The sequence below is a fragment of the Euleptes europaea genome, unplaced genomic scaffold (genome assembly GCF_029931775.1).
Source record: "Euleptes europaea isolate rEulEur1 unplaced genomic scaffold, rEulEur1.hap1 H_1, whole genome shotgun sequence".
Taxonomy (NCBI): Eukaryota; Metazoa; Chordata; class Lepidosauria; order Squamata; family Sphaerodactylidae; genus Euleptes; species Euleptes europaea.
Window position 1 is genome coordinate 764,233 of NW_026612049.1, and position 22,361 is coordinate 786,593.

The 22,361-nt window shown below is 39.8% G+C and overlaps 1 protein-coding gene across 6 annotated transcripts in view; it reads left to right on the top strand.

The window, feature by feature from the left end:
* The first annotated feature begins 273 nt into the window (after positions 1-273).
* The window catches only part of LOC130492890 (nuclear factor 1 B-type), a 444,072-nt gene continuing 421,984 nt past the window's right edge, over positions 274-22,361 (top strand). For all 6 annotated transcript variants that reach the window (XM_056866639.1, XM_056866645.1, XM_056866640.1 and 3 more), the window contains exon 1: positions 274-388. In XM_056866639.1, the coding sequence (XP_056722617.1) occupies positions 293-388 (96 nt within the window). In that variant the 5' untranslated portion in view covers positions 274-292. The remainder of the gene's footprint in view (positions 389-22,361) is intronic.

Genomic DNA, 22,361 nt, shown 5'->3' on the forward strand with positions numbered 1-22,361 from the left:
ATTTTAGCCTGCATAGCCCAGCATTTAGCCGCCCACTTGCAAAATACTTAACTCTTGTACACATGACACACAAAGAATGCTAGCCAGTTTCCTGCAGTTCGGACACACATGCACCCTAACACACAAACACCAAACCTGATCCTTGTCTTTATATCTGTGAGGTTGGAGTTCTTGCTAATAAGGGAGCTTTTCCCATGATGCAGTGTGATAAGGATTGGCCTACATGTAGCCCAGCAAGCCACTGCTGATGTTTTCTTGATTAGGTGTCTTATCTTTCATTGAGCTGCATCAGATGAAGGTTGCTGACAGCGTAATGGCAGGGAAAGCATCGGACAGCTCCATAAAATGGCAGCTATGTTATGACATGTCAGCCAGGACTTGGTGGATGGTAAGTTGGTGTGATAACACTTTTTTTCTCCTTCCTGAAAGTTTTTTTTTCTTTTTGAACTCCTTCATTGTTAAAATGCACGTGTTGTAAAGTTCACATCGGCGCAAAAACTTTCAAGTGCAAGTTCAGTAGCTCGATGGACCCCCTAATCATCCTAGCAGGTTAGATAAGGTTTCTCATGCGTTGTGGCAACATTTTGTAGAACTAAGCAAGGGCACTGGGAAGAATTTAGCTCCCTTTTTTCTTTGCTGGAAGCAAACAAACAAAACTTATAAAATGTCAATTTTTACCTTGTGCCCAGGCTGGCTGTATGTGAGAATGTGCATGGGTCAAAAAAAGAAAGCAGCATCATCTTCACATTCTTGTCTAATTGTTCTTGAGTTAGTCATAAAACAAGCAATCTGCCTATTTATTCTGTTTATTTGGAATAATTGTTTAGAAAGTGCATTGTATCATGTTGTGAGCAGCTCCCTATTCAGTATGTGATTGTCCCCCGTGCTGCCTTAATTTGGAATCCTCCTCCCTTTCAATGAATACAGTAACTAGAGCAACTAATGATTAATATGCTGCTTGGCATAATTAAATTTAATTAATGAAGCTATGCATATTAAGGCCAATTCTTCTTTGTTTGGGCGAGCATGGCTTGCTTTTTGGAGGGGGGGAGGGTATTCATATTTATACAGCTGCAACCAAAGGGAGAATACAAAACAAAACAAAACGCAGGGGTGAACCCAGGGAGAAATATAACTTTTGTAACGTTTGTGAGAGAAGGAGTTTGAAAGTGTCTTTGGACAAAATCCTGGGACCAGGAATGAGCACTTTGGGAAAGAGAAGCTCGTCTCTTCACCAGTGTTTCATTAAATTTTATTCATATGCTCATTTTGTTGACTAGACAATAGCCCCTTGTATGGAATAGCCATGCCACGAATGAGGACCTTCTGATGGCAAACCTTGAATTATGAATATTAATTTCATTTTTGGATTGCTTATCTGTCCATGTATTTTTGCTCCATTCCTTCCTTCCGTCCTTGATTGTCTTTGCTTGTTTGTCTGGATAATTATTATGCTTACTGCATGGGCAGTTTTTTCACCATTAGTACGGTGCAGAGACAATGGGCACTTTATTCAGGGCCGGTGGGTATGAGGAGCACCAGTGGACAGCCCGTCCCAGCGCCTGGACAGAAGGCAGCTCCCTGATTCTAAGTGTCTTCATATGCTACGCCACTTTGCAAGGACTTTATTCTGCTTTTTATTATTTCCCTCCCTCAAAAGGTGAATGTTGCTATGTGCCTTCTGAGGAGATCACATACTAAGGGAGTATTTTAATTTAAGGGCATTTGTTTCATGGTGTTTTTTGTTTTTTTTAGGTGGTTTTTTGCTGTGCATTTTTAAGAGAGGGAGGAAACAATTTCAACTAGTTGAGCACTTGTATGCAGAGTGAACGCATTAATTTAGATACACAAAGAAAGGGAGTGAGTGATTCAAAATCATTTTGCAAGTGTATGTTTTTAATTTGGCATTAGTACTTGTGATAACAGATTGCTGTTTAGCACTTTAATCAGAATTTGGTGCTTAGTGCGTGCATGTGTATGTATGTGCTTGTTATTTAAATGAGCTATTAAAGCAGTTCAGCGCTGTGCAGAAGAAATGTATGTTGTGACAGATTTGATTACATTTAATGAATGCTCACAGATTTTTTTTGAAAAAGTAATATGCCTGTATTTTAAGCAAGGTTTCTTTAAGGACAGCTTTCCAATAAGCTGGCATTGCTAAAAGAAAATCAATACTTTCACTCACCAGTATTTTATTAGGAAGCATAATCTGAAAAATACAGGTAATTGTATTATCATTGGTTGTCATGCAAGGATATTGTATTATAGAGTTACTGTTAGCTGAAGTGTGTCTTTTCTCAGTCTTTATTTATATTAAAGTGATAACTCAGAGGTGATGTTCATTTCAGTTTATGTTCTGTGTTAACTGCAGAATCAGAGAGAAAACTCAAGTTGAAGTCTGTCTTATCTGGTAGCAAGTATAAATATTAAACATGTGGGTATACAATATCTTCACAAAGATTTTCAGAAATATATGTAGTATTTTCTGTGAAAAACATAGTGCTTTTGTCTGTATGGTTTAGGATATACTATTGTGTGCTTTTATATACTGTTATATGTTAGCTTCAATGCTTACACTACTTGAAGCACTGTTGAAATAGTTAGACTTATCACTTATTAATTAGGACTGAGCTATAAGGCTGTGATCATAAACATACTTGTAAATATGTTTCATTTGATTCAGTGGGATTTCTTTCAAAACAAACAAACAACTGAATAGATAAGTAAGCAGACAAATAAATAAATAAATGGCCCCGGGGAGAGATTTGCCAGTCACTTACACTGGTGTAATCTCACTGAATGTAATGGAAGTTGAACTGTCCTTTTAAGAAATATTACTGAAATCTGGGATATCAATAGATATTTTACTCTAAAGACAAAGATCATCATTGTTATTACTCTGATTGCATATTGTCTGGGCATTTAATTTCAAGCAGTTTAAGGATAATGTTTTCAAGACTGTGGACAATTTTAAAAAGATAATAGGTCACTAATTAACTATTCACATTCTTGTGCCTGATACTGTAGTGTTGCTAATTAATATTTCCTTCTTATGACCTTTTGTTCAAATAGTTTGATTTGCACCATTTATTCCTAAATGTGATTTAATAAGGAGCAACTAAGGGGGTAACCCCCAAAGTATATCCTTTTACTTAACATTGTCAGGGTTTTTTTTACAATACATGTGTTAAGATTTTTGAGACAGCATTAAAGAAGTAAGTAGAAAGAAAAGTAAACTTTGAATAAACTCTTTTAACTATGTATTTTGGAAAATAATCTGTTAAAATCAAGTTACTATTTGGTTGCCAGATAGAACTGTGTAATCCTATAGCCTATATCTTATGAGTATGATTTACATCCATGAATGTTATATTCTGATGTTGGTATTCCGTTTGGTCATCAACTAGAGAAATTTCATTTCATTATATATACATATACAGGCTCTGTATTTATGGATGATCTGTTTCATATAAATAGTGAAGGGTTTTATGCTCAAAGTTTGCAACTTGGCATACCATCATATATTCAAATAGTGATTTGGTTAAATCTGAGGATAATTAAATCTGGAGACTGGACCTGTGAACAGACAAGATCTTTCTACAAACCTGAAAAACACCCCAGGTTTGCTGAAAAATCTGAAATCTAAAAAAAAAAATTACATTGTGGGTTAAAAGCTGCCAAAGTGATAAAAGGAGCGCCTGTAGCTTTAAGAAACAGACTCCCTCAGTGGATGTTGCTAGGTAATCACAACAAGTTGGGTTTCTGCCAGTAAAAGGCAGGGGGCAGGGATATTTCAGGGATCCCTTTTTCAGGGATATTTTGGCCTTTGAGGGAGCTCATTGGGGCCAGGACCAACAACCACCTTTGGGCGACTTGCTACCACCCAGCTTGCATGACTCAACCAGGCCTGGCTGTATGCAGCTGTTCAACAGCAGCCCCCACATGAATGCCAGTGGGGTGTAGTAGTTAGCGTTTCAGACTAGGATCTCGAATTCCCATTCTGCTGTAGAAACTCACTGGGTGACCTTGGGCCACTTTCACATTTTCAGCCTAATTTACCCCACAGGTGTGTGTGAGTGTGTGTGGGGGGGGAGATGGCCATTGAGAACGCTTGGATGCCCCCCTCCACTTGGGCCAGCAGCCAGCCCTCTGACAGTAGAACTGAGCCCAACCCATCTAAGCCTTGCAGAAGGTGAGAAAGGCAGTGCCAAGTCAGCCTGAGGCGAGACAGGGGAGACCAAACCTGGCCCACTGGGCTCCACCCAAGAGGGGAGATCGGGGAAGTGGTGACGCCTGGCTCAGCCTGCTCAAGGCAAGGAACACCTGGCCAACCCCTGCTCACGGCAAGCCAGACACTGGCCGGCCAAATCCTGCTGCACAAGGCAACGCAGACTGCGGCACCTGGGCCTGTCGAGCCCCACACAAGAGCCACAGTTTTTCTGTGTAGAGGTTGTCAGGGGTATGGAAGGGGGGAAAACTGAAGATGGGTAGGAGATAAAGGCAGGACAGTTGGCAGAGGGGAAGGAGAGAAGGACACAGGAAAAGGGGGAGAGACGATAGGGGACTTTCCGGGAGGGGAAAGAGGAAATAGTGGGGGAGAGGGAAATAAAATTTACCCTGAAAATCCTTGTATGTTCCTGCTTGTGTCACTATAACCTAGTAATTTGATGTCGGAAACGTTCTGAAGCTTAATAGTACAAAATGCTGTGGTAAAATTGGTTTAGTTATCTGTTGTGACATTCTGCATTTTATATTTTACACTTAGTAGGAAACTATTTTAAGACATCATACCAATGTTGTTCTTTCAAGCTACATTATTAATATAGCAATGTATTGTGTGGGGAAGGTGCTTTGTACATCTGTGTTGTTGAACACCTGTTGAATGTTAGGATACCGGTTTCAGGTATGAGCTATTCTTCAGATCATAAATTTTGATTTACCCTTTTAATCCCTGTGATTTCCACATAATTTTATGTTATTAATTTGGAAATTTAATTTTGCTAGCTCTTACAGAGTTGACAATCAGTTTACCACTACAATCTACACTACATATCTGTGAAGAAGTAAGTACTTTGAATTCATTGGTTTGTACTTGCAAGTAAATATGCAAAGCTGTGGGCTCATAGGCAGACCATCCAATGACTCACTGGTATGGTTGCCAGTCTTCAGCTTGCCAATCTGGATATCACCCAGAATTACAACTGATCTCCAGACTACGGAGATAAGTTCCCCTGAAGAAAATGGCTGCTTTGGAAGGTGGACTCTACAGCATTCTATCCTGCCATCCTAAAGTCCCATCCCCAAATCTCCAGGAATTTCCTACCCCATAGATGGCAATCCCACGCTTGTAGACTGGTGTATTACATATTTACAGTGCCATCCGAAACAGAATTACAGAAGGGCGTAATTCTGCCGAGGATGGTACTATGAATGTCTTCTAGCACATTCAAAATCTGTTGAAACATCTTGAAATTTCTTTCTTCTGTCCTGTGTACTTCCCTATAACTCACTTGCATAAGATGCTTCATGAGTTGAAACACTATTTCTTGGTTGTTTTGTTTCAGGGACTTATTGTTCCATTAAAGAAATTAAACACAGAAGTTTATCCTGGGACCTCTGTCTAGCATCAAGTATTTGGCTGCAGTGCTTATAATGTTAATATGTACCGGCATAATCCTGTCAAAGTAAAGCAATGTTATTCCCTTTTAATATTGAAATAAATGATATTTAAAATGCTTACCTTTCAGTGGGTTGTTCCCTGTATTTTTGGCGGGGTTAATAATCAGGCTTTTTCAGTCTATTCTTAATTGAAAATCAACAAAACAAATTGAAAGCAGTACTATGGTAATGTGGGAGAAAACTGAAGTTGTCCAATAGAGTCTTAAAACCTCAAAGAATCTCTGAGGAAAACTGGGGCAGATGTTAAACGATGTCAGTATTTCCAGGCATTTTACTGTTTAGCTGTAGGGTTGCCAGCCTCCAGGTACTAGCTGGAGATCTCCTGCTATTACGACTGAGCTCCAGCCGATAGAGATCAGTTAACCTGGAGAAAATGGCCGCTTTGGCAATTGGACTCTATGGCATTGAAGTCCCTCCCCAAACCCTGCCCTCCTCAAGCTCCGCCCCAAAAACCTCCTGTCGGTGGTGAAGAGGGACCTGGCAACCCTAGCTTAGTTGGCATTATGGAGCTAGATGAAGGTAGTCTTACAACAACTGTTTCAATGTACAACTGATAGTACACTTGATTTTCCTTTTATAAACATGTGTGAGTTGCAGTCCTTGGGTAGTGTTCACTGTTAATAGTGTTAACAGGGCATGTTTCCTCCAGCACTGATGAATTCTTTCACTGTGATATTCTTGCATGTTTTGCATAAAACATCAGTTCAGTCTGTGTTCTTCATGTGACAATATTTTAACACTTCTTTTTAAAAATTAACATTAGATTATACTATAGGTACCCTAACCAAGTAAATAGAACATGACTGCCCAGCTCTCCCACACCTGTCTTTGAGCCTGTCACTACATCTTTATTGTGCCAGCATGCTGAAGGCTCTCAGAATGTGTGCCATAACCTCAGGAAACACTGTGCATGCTGGCCATGCAGGGGGATTTCCTGGTGTTGTGGGGCAGCAATTTTGATGGCTTTGGTGTGAGGCTGCCATCACAGGGATGTTATATCCCCTACGTCTGTACATGAACCTGACCTGTTTTGAAACTAGTCCGCAGAAGACAGAGCCGTACTTTTGCTTTCCAAAGATTATTCTGGGGGGTGGGGGGTGGGATAATGCTCTGGACTAAGAAAAAACAGCTATTGCAACTTGTTCATGCCATAAATTTTGCAGCATTTTGCATAAGATGATTTGATGAGATTTGCTGCTATATGGTTATGAAGTATGTCTAAAGATAAAGATTTGTCCAAGACTGTTTAAGTTTAATATCATTTTCATTTGAAGTATAGGTGAACATGGTACTTATTTGTTTTAATTACGTCCTTTATGTATTACTTTTATCCCTGAAGGCACTCAAAGTGGCTTATAGAAATAATGAAATACAATAGAACAACCAAAGCAAACAGGTCCAGAGCTGTCCTGATTGAAGAGGCTGCGCACAGGGGCCCTGAGCTAAGGGCTAAGAGCCCTTTGGCTTTCATGCCAGTACCGTAGATAAACCTTTAAACAGTCGTTCAGTCAGTGGCATCTTGTCATTATCTTCAGTAGAATAACATGCTTGGGCTCCATTCCAAGACACAGTTTTTTTTGTGTGTGTGTGTGTGTTTAGCAACCCATTGTTTTCAAAGGCCTTATGTATGCAACAGTGCAAAAAAACTGCAGCCCTTTCTTTTTTACTTTCAAAAACTTTCCAGAGCCCTTTACTGAATTCTTGTTTTCTGCTCTTGCATGGAGCTCTTCATGGCAGGATCATCAGCAAACACGAGTAGTCTACACTGTTAGTGTATATTTGCTTAAGGACAGATTTTCAATAAGTTTTCAAGTTTTCTTAAAGTTTCCAGAGCTTTAAGAAAACTTGAATGTGACACAGAACAATTGCTTTAACTGTATTAAAAATATTTTATCAAAATGCATCAATTGAATGAAATGTGGATTTTTCATATTTATTTTGGAAGTTCGTTGCTAAGAAATTAACCAAACAATATTTTCCTTTGACTGTATTTAGTCTGCATTTTTACTCCCATGGCCTTAGAACGGTATAACTCTGCTTAGGATGGCACTGTAAACTTAATCTTTCTGATTCTCTGAACAATAGTGTCCTTTGTATCGTCGTCTGACTTGTGTTGACACCTAATTGTACTGCTCTACTGACAGTCTCTCTCAGCTTCCTTCACTAGTCAGTCATTTACAAGGATGCCCTTTGCTTGTTTCGTGTTCCATAAGATCTGAGATGAGAGCTTTCATTGTACTGTAACCAACTTCTGCTAGTGAACAAAATCTGCTTGTGCTTGGCCTTAAAGAAAACTCGGAAACTCCATTGGTTACTAATCAGTTACTGGGTTCAGTTCAAGGTTCTAGCTATCACCTACTGGGCCCTTAATGGCATTGGATCCGCATACCTGCACAGCTCCCTCTGTTGCTATGTTCCTCCAGGACATCTGAGCAAAGACAGGTAAAATCAGCAATTGCCTGTTCACGGACATTTTCTGTGGTGGCTCCCACATCATGGAACAGCCTGCCTGAGGCAATCAAGAAGGCTCACACACAACTATATTTTCATAGAATATGCAAAACAGAATTGTTCAGAAGGGCGTTCTTATAGAAGGAACAGAAATATAGTATAATGGTTCAGCTCAGAAGGTTACTTCTATAAGGGATAAAGTTTTCCAACATTGATTGCTTCGTTGCCTTACACAATAATTCTGCAATAGTAGTCCCATTGCATTATTTTGTTTTATTAAAAATTGTTGCTATTAGTCTGAATTGTTTTATATAAGGGATACATTTTACCTACATTGATTGGTTTGTTGCTTTAGACAGTCTTTTGTTTTCTTGTGCTGTTTTTCCAGCCCTTCAATCTTGGCCCCCTGTATTAATCTTGCTGTTAGAATTAATCATTTTATCGTATTTTGTACTCCACTCATTGGTTGACTGAATAGTCTTTCTCATAGCTGTAATCTGTTCAAACCCCTCTTAGTTATTCTGTTTTATCAGGAATCTTTGCTGTTAGATTAAAATGTTTTAATCATACTTTGTAATTCACTAGTTGGTTGCCTGAATAGTTCTTATTATATTTGAAATCCTCCTTGAGGCCTAGTGAGAAAAAGTTATTCAAGGTATTTGGATGTCTCTTCATCAGATGACTCTGCTTGGAAGGTGGCACAAACTCTGCATACAACTTAAAAAGATTCATTGTTATGTTTGGACTTGGTTCTTTCTTTGCAATCACTTTAACACCCAAGCAAGTATATTTTTAAGGCAAGGATTTATATATGAAGCCCTTCATAACTAGTTCTGTGTGCTCAAATAGTCTTTAAACTTACATTTCTTAAACACTGCTTCACCCTGTATGGCAAACTTTTTAAATCTGAGGGAAATTTCAAAAGCAGCTTTTCATATTGCACTGGGACCAGTTGGTAAAAAAGAAATGGTCAAAAGTCACACTGGTGCAAACTCTTGGAAAATCTGGATTCTAGTCACAAACTCCCTTTGACCTGGAGCCTGACTTTATTTGTAGTCATTCCTTTCAGTTGAAAACTTACACCTTATGGTTGATTCACACTGTGATATTCTTTCATGCAATCACATATGTAAGCTTACAACTGCATGAAAATGGCTGATTTGAACAGGATGGTACAAGTGGGGATCTGGCATCCATTTTTGTGAAGGTGACTGCACTTTCCAGTGTCTGTTTCCAGCCAACTTCCTGTTTGAACAACTGCATTCACACCACTGTTTCCCCACATCGTCATGTACATCATACGTGATTGTGTAAAGGCACGTCTGTTGTGTGTACAGGCCCTTTGTGCCATGGACTCAAGTGCCAGTGTTGAACAGTATTACAGTACTCATCCATTAAAATTAAGGTCCACTTTACTCTTCTCTCCCTTGATGTTCTATAGTTATTAAAGCCTCTTGGGTGGTTCCTCTACTTGCTCCACATTCTTACTTCCCTTCTCAGTCAGCGTTCATTTCCAAAAGAAGGAATGAAAATGCACATAGCTTGCATTGTTCTTGATTCACCTCTGGTCTGCCCTGCTCCAGAATCCTTCAGGGACATGGTATAGGCAATACTTTGCTCTTCTCTGACTAGGCAATCAATGTCCTTTCAGGTGTGACTACGGCCACTATTTGCCTTTCTTGTGTTTCACTTGCAACAATTTGAGGCAGCCCAGCATAAAAGATGGGAGAATTTCACATTTTGAAATTCTTATAATTACACAATGGCAGAGGAGCCTTTCAATTTAGGACTCTACTCCCTAGCTTGTTTAGGTTGTGATCCTATGCACACTTACATGGAGGTAAGTCACAGTGAACTCACTTCTGAATAAGCACCCATAGGAAGGGGCAGTTGGAATAGGGGAAATGAACTGCTGGAAAATTGACATCTAGACATTTGTGTCTACATTACTACCGGCAATGCTGAAACATTATTTTAACTGAGTTCAAGTGTGTTTATATTCTTCTATGAAGCATTAAAAAAAAAAAAGCCACAGACTTACCTATTAGCTTTATGCCATCAATTAAATTATACATGTAAAAGGATGTAGCAGTAAATGGTGGCATGTGTTAGTTTTCAGTGACTAGAAGCCAACTTGAAGTTCAGTGGATCAATTGATTTTTAGACTTCAGAATACAAATGTAAGATGTAAACCTTACGCTGGGTGGTTTATAAAAAAAATGGTACATTAATATGTCTTTGAATTTGTGTCCGTATATTAATTAGCAAATCTTTTAGTTTGTTGCATGCAGTGCTACAAGAGTATCTAATTGTTTTGATATGCCTACCTCAAAATTATAGTCTATTTTCCTACATTCCTTTTCTTTTATCAGTCTATTATGCTTTATAGCCTATGATCAGATCAAATGTAGGCAATTTAATAAAATTTAGTGGAAAATATTCTATGCCATACTTTTTAAATGAACACCACAAAAGAGGAATACTAAACAGATCTGACTAAATTCAGTAGGACGTCTGTCTTTTTACCCCCAACATGCAATTTACTGGAAGCTTTACTACTGTAAAACTAACTGTTAAACTCAGTTTTCGTCGACCTCAAGGTGTGACCACAAGGGAGCATCCTCTGTTCCTGATTTGTAAAAGAAGGCAGGATGTGAAGGCGCCTTAAATTCTTGTAAGTTAAATGCAAGCAGGGAAAACAGCAGCCACATTCATACCCAAAATAATATAGGTTGCCTAGTCAGAGAGGAGCAAAAGTCTTGCTATGTGGCATTTTGAGAAACAAAAAAATACTCACCATAGAAATTAGCATGCCCCTGAAAAGAATAGTGATTTAAACATGGGAATTTAGCTTGAATTTCACTACCTGCAGTCATATTCAGATACTGTTTTTCTTTCTTTCATTGACATGAATTCAAATTATAAGGTGAATAAAGAAATAAGAATGCTAAGGACTCTAGTAATTTGTAATGTTTTTACCCTCAAGCATGCTTGTCTTTTTTATAGTATCAGGGTCCATTGCGGCATCCCTGAACTTGTAATTTAAAAGTTCCTGAACTATTTAGTGTGATCTGTAGCTGGGTTTTTGGGGAGCCAGGGATCATTAAATTCCTCAACAGGTGGGAGTACTATTCTTTTCAGCACTTGTGACAATTATATTAAGGGAAACATATGATACACTTATATCGAAGTTAACGCACAAATGGTCTAAAATTTCCCTTTTCCATCTTGTTGCTCTCATTCAACATATAGTGTGTGATTTATATTTTTTTTGCTATTCTGCATTCAACAGATTGATTTGCAATTAACTTTATTGTATTTTATGTTCAGAGAGTCTAGATGTACAGTGACAAATGTAATGGGAGAGGAGGGGGCTTTCTTTTCCTATCAATGTCCTACATTTTACCAGCAATAATGAGCTCTCACAGTGTGAGTTCTGCACATGAGATTAGTTCATGGAAGAATGAATAAATATATACAGATACATGAAGAATAATCAAGCAGAAAATAATAACAAACGTTATTATTGAAACAGGCTGCAAAAGCCAACTATACTAACATGAAATTATGAAGCTGTACTACTTTAAAAATGGTATTTATTCAATATACTCACATAATTTAGGTAGTATGGAAGAAGGGTTCAGCATCTAGTATAGTGCTGCTTTCTGCGAGTTTCTAAAAACTTTCAGGTATAATTCAAGTGTACCATATATAATATTTATTGATGACATTCCGTCTCTGTCAAATGGCAGAGATTTGCAAATGCACAGTTGAAACGATGGCCAATAGGTATGGGTTTAAAGTACATAGTCTGGTCCTGTGTAATAGGAGGAGAAGCCAAGCAACTGGTTCTTTCCCTAGAATATTCACTACAATATCCTGCGCATTCCACAGAGCAGTTGAAGAAAGAAATTCAAGATTTAGCAGTGGGCCTCAGAGTGATGATTGCTTTGTAATGGAACAAATTCAATTACATGAAATATTAGACTCTACTCTCCCTGCCTCTTCAATCTATTTAGGGAAGTCAAGGGAGAAAAAAAGGAAGCCTCTTAACAGATGCCTGGCTGCCTCAGTACAGAGAGGAAAACCATAATTTGTCTGTAATCCCTAATGCAAACAGTTGTTCATTAAGAAACAAAACTAATGTAATCTTGATTATTTGCTCGGATTTTTACTCTATCATGTTGTTTTGTACAGCTGGCAGGCTAATGTAATTTTACTAAGAAACCCAAAGCAATCTGGTACTCAGACATCACCATGCAGATTTAGGTAAATTCGAAATACAGATTAGCATAATACTAACTAATCAAGAATATCATTTGCATTAATTAGAGTATTGGGACAAGATTGCTTTTTTAAATAGGAGAAAATTGAAAGAAAGATTAAGGGCAAGAGTTTATGAACCTAGTTTTGCCAAATGCAAGTATGTAACAGATGATTTCTGCCATAATACTTAATATTTTAATGTTTAAGTATTAATTAAAGTATTGGGGAAAGATTGTTTCTAATTGGAAGGAAACTGAAAGAGAGATTAAGGACAGAGATTATGAACTGCTTTTGCTTAAGGCAAGTATGTAGCAGATGATTTCTCCTCTAATGCCAAAGAGCTTAAAATGTGTAAAGGATAGGGTGAATAATACAATAAGGAGTTTAATAAACGTAAAGGTTCTTTTTTGTGTAAGTTTTTCTCCATATAAAATTGTTTATCCTTAAATAAATAGACTGCAAATTTAAATTTGATCAATATTTTAAAAGGTTTCACCCAAAATCTATGAAGCCTAGTTCACCATCAAAACCATGTAAAGCCAATAAAAATAGTTAAAAACAACTAGATAAAACAAATGACACAAAAGCCAGAATTTCACTGCATACTAAAACAAACTTATATGCGTATCACCTTAATTTTTTTATGCCATGTCAATGGCATGGTTCAGCTGTAATACCAAATCATGATTTGGCACTACCAGCTTGTGTACTCCTTCCCTGTCCCCCTAGGCAGTTGGAGTCAATTGTTTATTTATGCTGTATTGCATACCATAGTTTGACATTACATCTGAATCTCCAAAATAGGGGTGCCAATGGCTAGCCTTTGTGGCCTTAACAAGACACCCAGTTAAAGGGAGGCATTCATTAAGGAAGAGGCTAAGCTTCCCTTGGCAACTAGTTTACCTTTCCTAGGGAGCCACCATCTGCAGCAGAATATCTAATTATTTTTTGGGTGAGAAATGTTTTCTAAAATATGATGGCAGTACTTGAGCCCCAGAGCAATAGGCCAGAACTACGTCCAGGAATAAAACCCAAAGCAAATAACATAAACTGTCTTGCAGAATGATGCTTCAGAAACTATGCATAAAAGCAAGCTAAGACTGAAGTTCCAAGCAGCTGTTGGAACTCCAACAGTCTCCAGGAAAGATGGAGAGGAAAGCCAAACAAGTTTCCAATCCAGTCTAAATAACTAACCCATTGCAAATGAGACATGGCATACAGTTGCAAAGCCTCCCTGGATATCTCTGAATCCTTGTTCAATCATCCAAGCAGCCAATTTGGGTCCAACGAGTCAACATGAAACAGGTTCGCACTAGGGTAGGCATGGGAATAAATGGGGTCAGAAGAACATGGTCCTGACAATCTCATTTAGATTCTACAAGTATTTCCCACAACACCACCAAGTACATGGAACTGAAAGATGGATTTGATGTGCCCTGATACCATTTCTAATGTGACTGAAAGTGGGATTTCATGCGCCCTGATACCATTTCTAAAGTGACGTTGCAATACCTGATGGAAAGGTTTGGTAACAATTGGCTCTCTATGCAATAAAGATTTTAAAAATATGGCGTGTGTATATAATTATATGCATCTGTATAAATCACAACATACATAAAAACAGTTCTATTCTTCATCATAAGAGGATATTAGAAATATTAGAATGTTTTAACATGCTCCCCAGCTTTTTATATATATTCATTAGGTTAATATCTGGACCAGAAAAAATCAAAACATAAACAACAATTTAGGATAGTGATTTGTTAAAATTCTTTGTTTTTTAGGAGGTTTTAAAAATATTTAATTTAAAAGCAGTCAGGAACCTATCAAACTGCTGAATGTTCAGATTAGTCTTAATAGCATTATATATTTTTTAGTTTGTTATAAATGTTATGGTCATAGACACTTGTGGTTTTTAAAAAGCTGAATCATCAGTGAATAAAAAGCAGCTAGGCTGAGAATGAATTTGAAAGTGAACTATTGGGAAGGGCTACTGCTAAGTGTATTTCTTCTTCCCTTAATAACTGCATCTGGGGTTACCAACTCCAGCTTGGGAAGAAGGGGGTAGTCCCTGTGGGGAGTGGAAGTTGGAAAGGGGAAGGAGCTCAGTGGTGATGTGATGATATAGAGTCCATCGTGGGAGCTGGGAGAAAATAATATTTCCTCATTTGTCCTTAATATTACAGTAAAAGGTTCTGCAGAAATGTTTACTGTGAACATCATCAAGAAATATGAGCAAACGTATAGCCATGAACACTTTCCTAAACATAATTTAAATGCCCGGCACATGTAAACCTAGCATATGCAGATGTGGTACTACTAATAGATTTTGAAGTCGTAGAATTTTAAAACAATCTATGAAAGATTGTAGAAGGCTTTCACGGTCAGAGTTCATCAGTTCTTGTAGGTTATCCGGGCTGTGTGACCGTGGTCTTGGTATTTTCTTCCCTGACGTTTCACCAGCAGCTGTGGCAGGCATCTTCAGAGGAGTAACGCTGAAGGACAGTGTCTCTCAGTGTCAAAGTGTGTTGGAAGAGTGATATATATAGTCAGAAGGGGATTGGATTTGAGCTGAGTCATTGTCCTGCAAAAAGTATCAAAGGTAATGGGCTAATCATTGTCCTGTATCTTGATACTTACAGGACAGAGTTTCCGTCTAGACATAAGGAAGAATTTTCTAACAGTTAGAGTGGTTCCTCAGTGGAACAGACTTCCTCTGGAGGTGGTAAGTGCTCCTTCCCTGGAGGATTTTAAGCAGAGGCTAGATGGCCATCTGTCAGCAATGCTGATTCTATGACCTTAGGCAGTTCATGAGAGGGAGGGTATCTTGGTCATCTTCTGGGCATGGAGTAGGAGTCACTGGGGGGTGGAGGGAGGTAGTTTGGAATTTCCTGCATTGTGCAGGGGGTTGGACTAGATGACTCTGGTGGTCCCTTCCAACTCTGTGATTCTATGATTCTATCTTGTTAAGAATATAAGAACATAAGAAAGGCTCTGCTGGATCAGACCAAGGCCCATCAAGTCCAGCAGTCTGTTCACACAGTGGCCAACCAGGTGCCTCTAGGAAGCCACAAACAAGACGAGTGCAGCAGCACCATCCTGCCTGTGTTCCACCACACCCAAAATAATAGGCATGCTCCTCTGATACTAGAGAGAATAGGTATGCAGCATGACTAGTATCCATTCTAACTAATAGCCAGGAATACCCCTCTCCTCCATGAATATGTCCACTCCCCTCTTAAAGCCCTCCCCTCTTAAAGCCCTCCATTTTTCATGACAATAGGTATAGAAAAGAGGAAACTTGGCATTTCCCTCAAGAACTAGTTGAGTCCCTGTAGGTGTTCATGAAAAGAGGAAACTTGGCATTTCCCTCAAGAACTAATTGAGTCCCTGTAGGTGTTCATGAAGGCAAAAAAAGTTTCTGTAGATCTTCACAATTGACAAGTTTTTCTAGCAAAGTTTTTCTAGCAGTAGTAGCCACTAAAGCTGTAAGAAAACACTTTTAAAACATTTGTGTACTGAATTTTAGAAATTCACAGCTGCCAGTAATTTGAAACCCCAAAATGGCCTGTTACATTAGACTGCCTAGAAACTGTTTTACTCCTCCACGGACATTGACCGTAGTTTCTTCCCGTGTAGAGAGCACTTTTCAGAGCATAAGCCCAGAGAAGTAACTTCTCTAATTAATATGAAACATGAACTAGCATCAGGTGAGCGGAGTGATAACCTGCAGAGACAATGCTATTTCCTCTCCAATTCCAACTCATGCACAGGTCAGTAGTATTAATGAAATACAGGAGCATGTTTTTTCTCTTTAAAGAGTCTTTAATGTTCTGAAAACACCTTTCATACAATTAAATTTTTGTATAAATTAACTACATTTTCAAAATGTGTGTAATATTTCTCTTTGGCTACTATTGAAGGTAGATTGATCACTACAACTGTATCATATGAAATTTAGCTGATACATGAAGCCTTGTAAAAATATTCAGTGGGGTTGGCATTTGATAGTGATCTCCCTGGCACAGCTGAGAAAGGTAAGATAAGCAGGTTAAAAATGGAATTGGGTAGTGCTATTCAATGATAAGCCTCAGTATGAGAGTTCAGTGACATCCTCTTGGGCAAGAACTGAATTCATGTCCCTTTCTTTTCCTCTCTCTGATGACACTTGAGATAGTTTCTTCAAATGCTTGACTTTGTGTGTATTCAGTCCTAGTTGTTTTTTTTTTTTTTTGGTTAGCTGAGACTGGGTATGGTCATCTCTGGATCATTTCTAGATCCTTTATTTACAGAGTTCTGTCAGTTTCCTCCTCAACTGCCATCTAAATATATGTTCTAGAGAGAAGGTTGGGAAGTCATTAAAGTGGTTTAACCTGCTGCTAAAATGGAGCCCCAGGAGCCTGTGAGACATGAGTCAGTGCCCTGGACAGCAGTTCACATTGCCCAGTCTTCCTTCCCTTATTCCCCTCCCCTTTCATTTCAATAATATTTCCTAACCAAGCTCCTTGGATTTGTGCCACAAGTAGTGATGCTGTTTTCCATATCAATGGTTATTTGTTGCACTGGCTTCAAGTGCCCTCAGCATCTGATATTTGGAAAGACTTTTTTTCTCCACCAAAAATCAGCTGATGACTTTTGTTTTAACTTTAGCTGCAATATGGGGAATCCATATGATACCACCTTTGTATTAAAGATATGATCTGGTACTGCAGTTTTCATAAAGATAGTAACAGTCATTAAAGAATTAAGGTTTCTATGTGACTGTTCTGGACCAAAGCCTTTCATATCTCTCTTTAGAATAGATCATTGTCTATTCCTTCTCCATTTCTTCTACTTCTTTCTTTTTCCCTTTTCTATCATTACACCCATACACAGATTCACTAAATCTGCCTCTATATTGTGAGGATTCTGTGTGTTGCTGAATACAGAGGCATGCATGTTGGCAACAGAGTTGATAGTTTTATGCATGCCCTCTTCATCTTTTCCACAATGATCCACATCTACACGTGCTCTGCAGCAACAATGCACTGGCTTATAGAGACATGGTAGATATTGATTCCCATGTTGATTCACTACCCATTTTTGTTTTTTTCTTCACATGTATACTATAATGGCTATTGAAAAGTTGAATAGTGAAGTGGCAATAGATCATTATAATGCTATAGCAGTTACCCTTTTTTTTTAAAAAAAGCCCTTTGATGGCACGGCAGGAAAAATTGCTGAGGGAAAAGTGCTTAAGAACAAAGTCATGCTGGATCAGACCAAAGCCCATCAAGTCCACCAGTCTGTTCACACAGTGGCCAACCAGGTGCCTCTAGGAAGTCCACAAACAAGACAACTACAGTAGCATTATCCTGCTTGTATTCCACAGCACCTAATATAATAGGCTTGCTCCTCTGATATTGGAGAGAAAAGGTATGCATCATGACTAGTATCCATTTGATTAGTAGCCGTGGATAGCCCTATCTTCTATGAACAAGTCCACTCCCCTCTTAAAGCCTTCCAAGTTGACAGCATCAACACATCCTGGGGCAGGGAGTTCCACAATTTAATTATGTATTGTGTGAAGAAATACTTTCTTTTTGTCTGTTTTGAATCTCTCACCATTCAGTTTCACCAGATGACCCCACATTCTAGTATTATGAGAGAAAGAGAATATTATTATGTGAGATTGCTTGTAAGCGTTGATTCTGGTAAACTGGGACCAATGTGGGCAAGACCTTTTCAGGGCAAGAAAATGTGTGCTGTTTCTTCCAGCTAACTCACTTGGACTGCATTCTATTTAAAAAGATTGGCGCAAATCTGGTTTCCAGTGTGTCATTTGGAAATTCCAACACCCCCCCCCCCGCCCCATTACAGTTTAGAAGAAAAAGCTCTGTGTGGAAGCAGCGCTATATACCTCAAAATGTTTGTTAGCCAGCTAAAACCAAAACTCTCAACCCTTGGCTAGTTTAAAGTCCTGAAATAGGTTTCTTGTAATCTGGAGTTTCAATATTTTATGATATCCCATCCCACCTCCAGTTTGGCACATTGTATTAATGTGCAGAGGTTGTTATAGACACATGGTGATAATTGTGCATATTTAACATTTTTTAAAATGCATGTATGTACAGGACAATCACAGCCATTAATTCTAGGGCAGCAGGAACAAATTATAATTAAATGTGGCAAACTTATTGGTCTAGGCACACTCCTATTAAAATCATTTCTGCTTCTGATGAGATGCAAGGGCTCCAATTCACCTCTGAGCCCCGTTTGCTGGCCTGTGACAGGGAACGGCTTGAGCCAACGCGAAGGTCTCAGGGGGCTTGTCAGGGCTGGGGAAAGGCATGTCTGGGTAGTGTAGGGACTGCGTGGCCAGCTGGCACACCACATCATAATGGTGGCCATCAGGGGAGTGGGGAGAAGGAGCACGACCTCACAAGACTTGGTGGGAACTTTCTCGCCATGGTGCGCGTCGCCTGGCCTCTCTGCTCTCATATTCAAATGGGCCAATCAAGCCCGGGGAACTCTGGGGTGAGCCCAGTGGGCCAGCTTGGACCTTGCCGTTTTTACTGTGGTCCAGCCGGTCAGGATAAAAAAGAGCCTCCCTGCTGCCCTTCTCCAGCATTCAGCTTTGGGTTGTCCAGATCAGAGCTGTCAGGGACTCAGCCAGCTCGGGGGCAGTTGGGGACATGTCCAGCTTGAGGGCTGTCCAGTTGGCCTCCCTCCAAGTGGCAGGGGACCATATAGCTGGCTTCCGTCTGAGTGGGTTCCACATACTGCGGTCATGGACCCCAGTAGGTGGGCTGGGGTAGGAGCTCATCGACTGACAAGAGGGTTGGCCGACAGAAAGGATCACGCCCCTATGCCATGCCTGTGCCTGGTGCTGTAACCAATAAAAGTTGTGGCCATTTCTTCCATCCAACTAAATCTCTCTGTGTTAATTTTATGCCAGTATCATTGGTGGGTGAACAGGGGGAAGGAAGTTGCATGCCATGCTCCAGTGGACAGGGTGGCTGTGTGGGTAGTGGGCTCCAGGCGCGCCCCATGAGCGCTAGGTCAGCAAAACCTTTAACACTTATGCTGGGTTTGTGTAGTATCACAATTATCTTTCATAATAAATAGACCTACCTCTTTTGATATGTGAAGCAATGGATTAGAAATGTCTAGCTGTGTATCAGGGGTTGATCTGATAAACTTCAAATCCCAGTTACTCCCTCACATTCCACATTCATAACAATCGTGGAAAATTTAGATGATGTTCTGGGAATGCTGACGAGAAGGGAGATCTCCTACTAAGCTGCTATTTTTAAAAAAGAAATAACTTGGTGAGGATCATAGGATGAAATGAGGGTCACTGTTGAATAAAGAAAGAGTCTGTTTGTGTGTATGTTAGCAATAGCAGAGCTGGTGATACAGGGATAGGGAGGAGGAATGTTGCATAGAATTTCCATTCAGTTCAAGGATAAAATTTATTTTATAGTAGTAGGGTGAGAGAGATTTTCATTTATGCTTATTTAGTTAGCTTTTTTTACCCTGCTTTTCTCCTCAGTGGTGCTCAGTGGCTTACAACATTCTCCCATCCTCCATTTTATTCTTAGGTTAGGCTGTGAGTGTCACCTAGGAAGCTTCAGTGGCAGGGTGGGGATTGAAACCTGGGGGTGCCAGATCCTAGGCTGACACTAACCACTACATAGACCATGCTGGCTATCCTGCCTTTCTGTTCAGAAAGTATACATAACAAATATTTAAAAATCCTTTAAAATTGCAAACATCAAATAGTCAATTAGCAATTAATGAAACGGCACCAGGTTGTAGCTCCTTTTGAAGGACTGGGCAGCCAAGGGGGTGGGCTGAGCAGGTGGAAAAGTTCAGCCTTGGTTGAAAGTTATTTCCTGGCAAAAGGCAGCACCGATGGAGAAGGTGCTATTTTACCTGCAGAAGAGATGGTCCAACTTCAAAATGTATGTGGATAGAATGTAGCAGGTGCTGAGGAGAGCGACGAGGATGATCAGGGGCCTGGAGACCAAGCCCTATGAGGAAAGGCTGAGGGACCTGGGAACATTCAGTCTGGAGAAGAGGAGTTTGAGGGGGGACATGATTGCTCTCTTTAAGTATTAGAAAGGTACTGGCTGGATATTAGGAAAACATTTTTACAGTGAGAGTTGTTCAACAGTGGAATCAGCTTCCTAGGGAGGTGGTGAGCTCCCCCTCACCGGCAGTCTTCAAGCAGTGGCTGGACAAACACTTGTCAGGGATGCTCTAGGCTGATCCTGCATTGAGCAGGGGGCTTGGACTAGATGGCCTGTATTGCCCCTTCCAAATATATGATTCTAACTATGATGCCCCTGAATTTATTCATCTATGGTTTCATACCCACAGTAGTCAATATGTTTCTGACTAACACTGCAGGCAGTCCCAACAAACCCTCAGACCCAACCAGGAATCACAGGAAACAATATGGGATAATATCACTCTGCTCATATGTCATCCGGGACAAATGTGTTTCCAAGAAAGTTAGTAAGAAATATTCAACTTCTTTATGTTTTACAATAAAAATGTGAGGAATAACAGTACATAAACCCTTTCACAAGAATTACTTAACCTGTGAAATCAGTCTGTAATTATGACCTAGAGAGCTGTCATCTTGATTCTCTAAGATAGTAAGCACTTAGCCTTATCCCTATTTTTTTTTAAAAAGCCTATACCTTTGAAAAAGATTAGTAGCTCTCATTCCTTTGCTTACTTCTAAGGGATTAAGGTAAGGACTATTAGCTGATCAAAGGTATAATTTCCTAGATATTGTGGCTTTATCACAAAACTTCAATACATATAATTATCTTTTCCCCGGTTTCTGTGAAATTCTCTCCTCTGGCATTTCTCTGGCTCTTAGCACTGGTTGTTTCTACACAGAGATTTTTGATTGGCTTCCAACTTGGTACATTTTGGAGCATCCATTCGCTCTCATCTCATAATCCCATTTCTAGGGTTTTCCCTGTTTTGATATGATCTTTTGCACACCCAGTTTGATATAATCTGTTCGGAAAGATCTCAGTCAAAAGACCTTTGCACTCCATGTGGATGGTGTGCATTTTTCAGGGTTCCACCCACATAGGTGCCTCTTCCGCTCAAGGTTTGTTGCTTCCAGAGGAAAGGGACTTACACCTCAATCTCCTGGAACTAAGAATGATATAGCTGGCCCTTCTAGAGTTCCAGTTGATCATCCAAGATCAGCATGTTTTAATCAGGACCAGCAAATGTTTCTGCAAAGGCCCACCTGAATAAATAGGGTGGGTCCAAGTCATCAACTCTCCATTGAGAAGCAGAAAAGATAATATTGTGAGCAGAAGTTCATCTGAGGGATCATTAAGTGCAGAGCATATCCAGGGAATACAAAACATCTAGGGCTAGTCGTAGAACTACCAACGAGGGTGAGTGGTCCCTCAGCACGCAAGCCTTTCAGATGGTGGTGGACAAGTTCAGCTTACCACCTATTCAGGTTTGCTCAGAACCACCAGCTCCTTCTTTACTACTCCAGATGCTTCCAACCGAAGGCGGAGAAGATTGATGCTCTTATGTCACCATGGCCATTGGGGATACTGTATGCCTTTCCCCCACTTCCGATCCTGCCAAAGGTTCTGAGGAAGATCCATCTTGAGAAGGCAGAAGTAATTCTAATAGCTTCAGATTGGCCTCACAGACCCTGATGGAGATGTCTCTTCAGGAAACCTGGCCGCTGCCGGCGCTTCAGAACCTGATCCATCAAGGTCCAGTTCTCCATCCAGATTCAGGCTGGGGCTGACTGCTGGCCCCTCCTTTTGCCTGGCGAGTCTTTAATAGTGTTAGACTCCTCCTTGCCAAAGGCAAGCCTTTGGTGCAAACTGAAGGGCTCTTGCCCTGTGGCTCTTGGGATCTGGCCTGGGGGCCTTTAGGGTGAGGAAAGAATCCTGTTATTGGGGCAGAGTAGATCTCTGTGCCCTGCA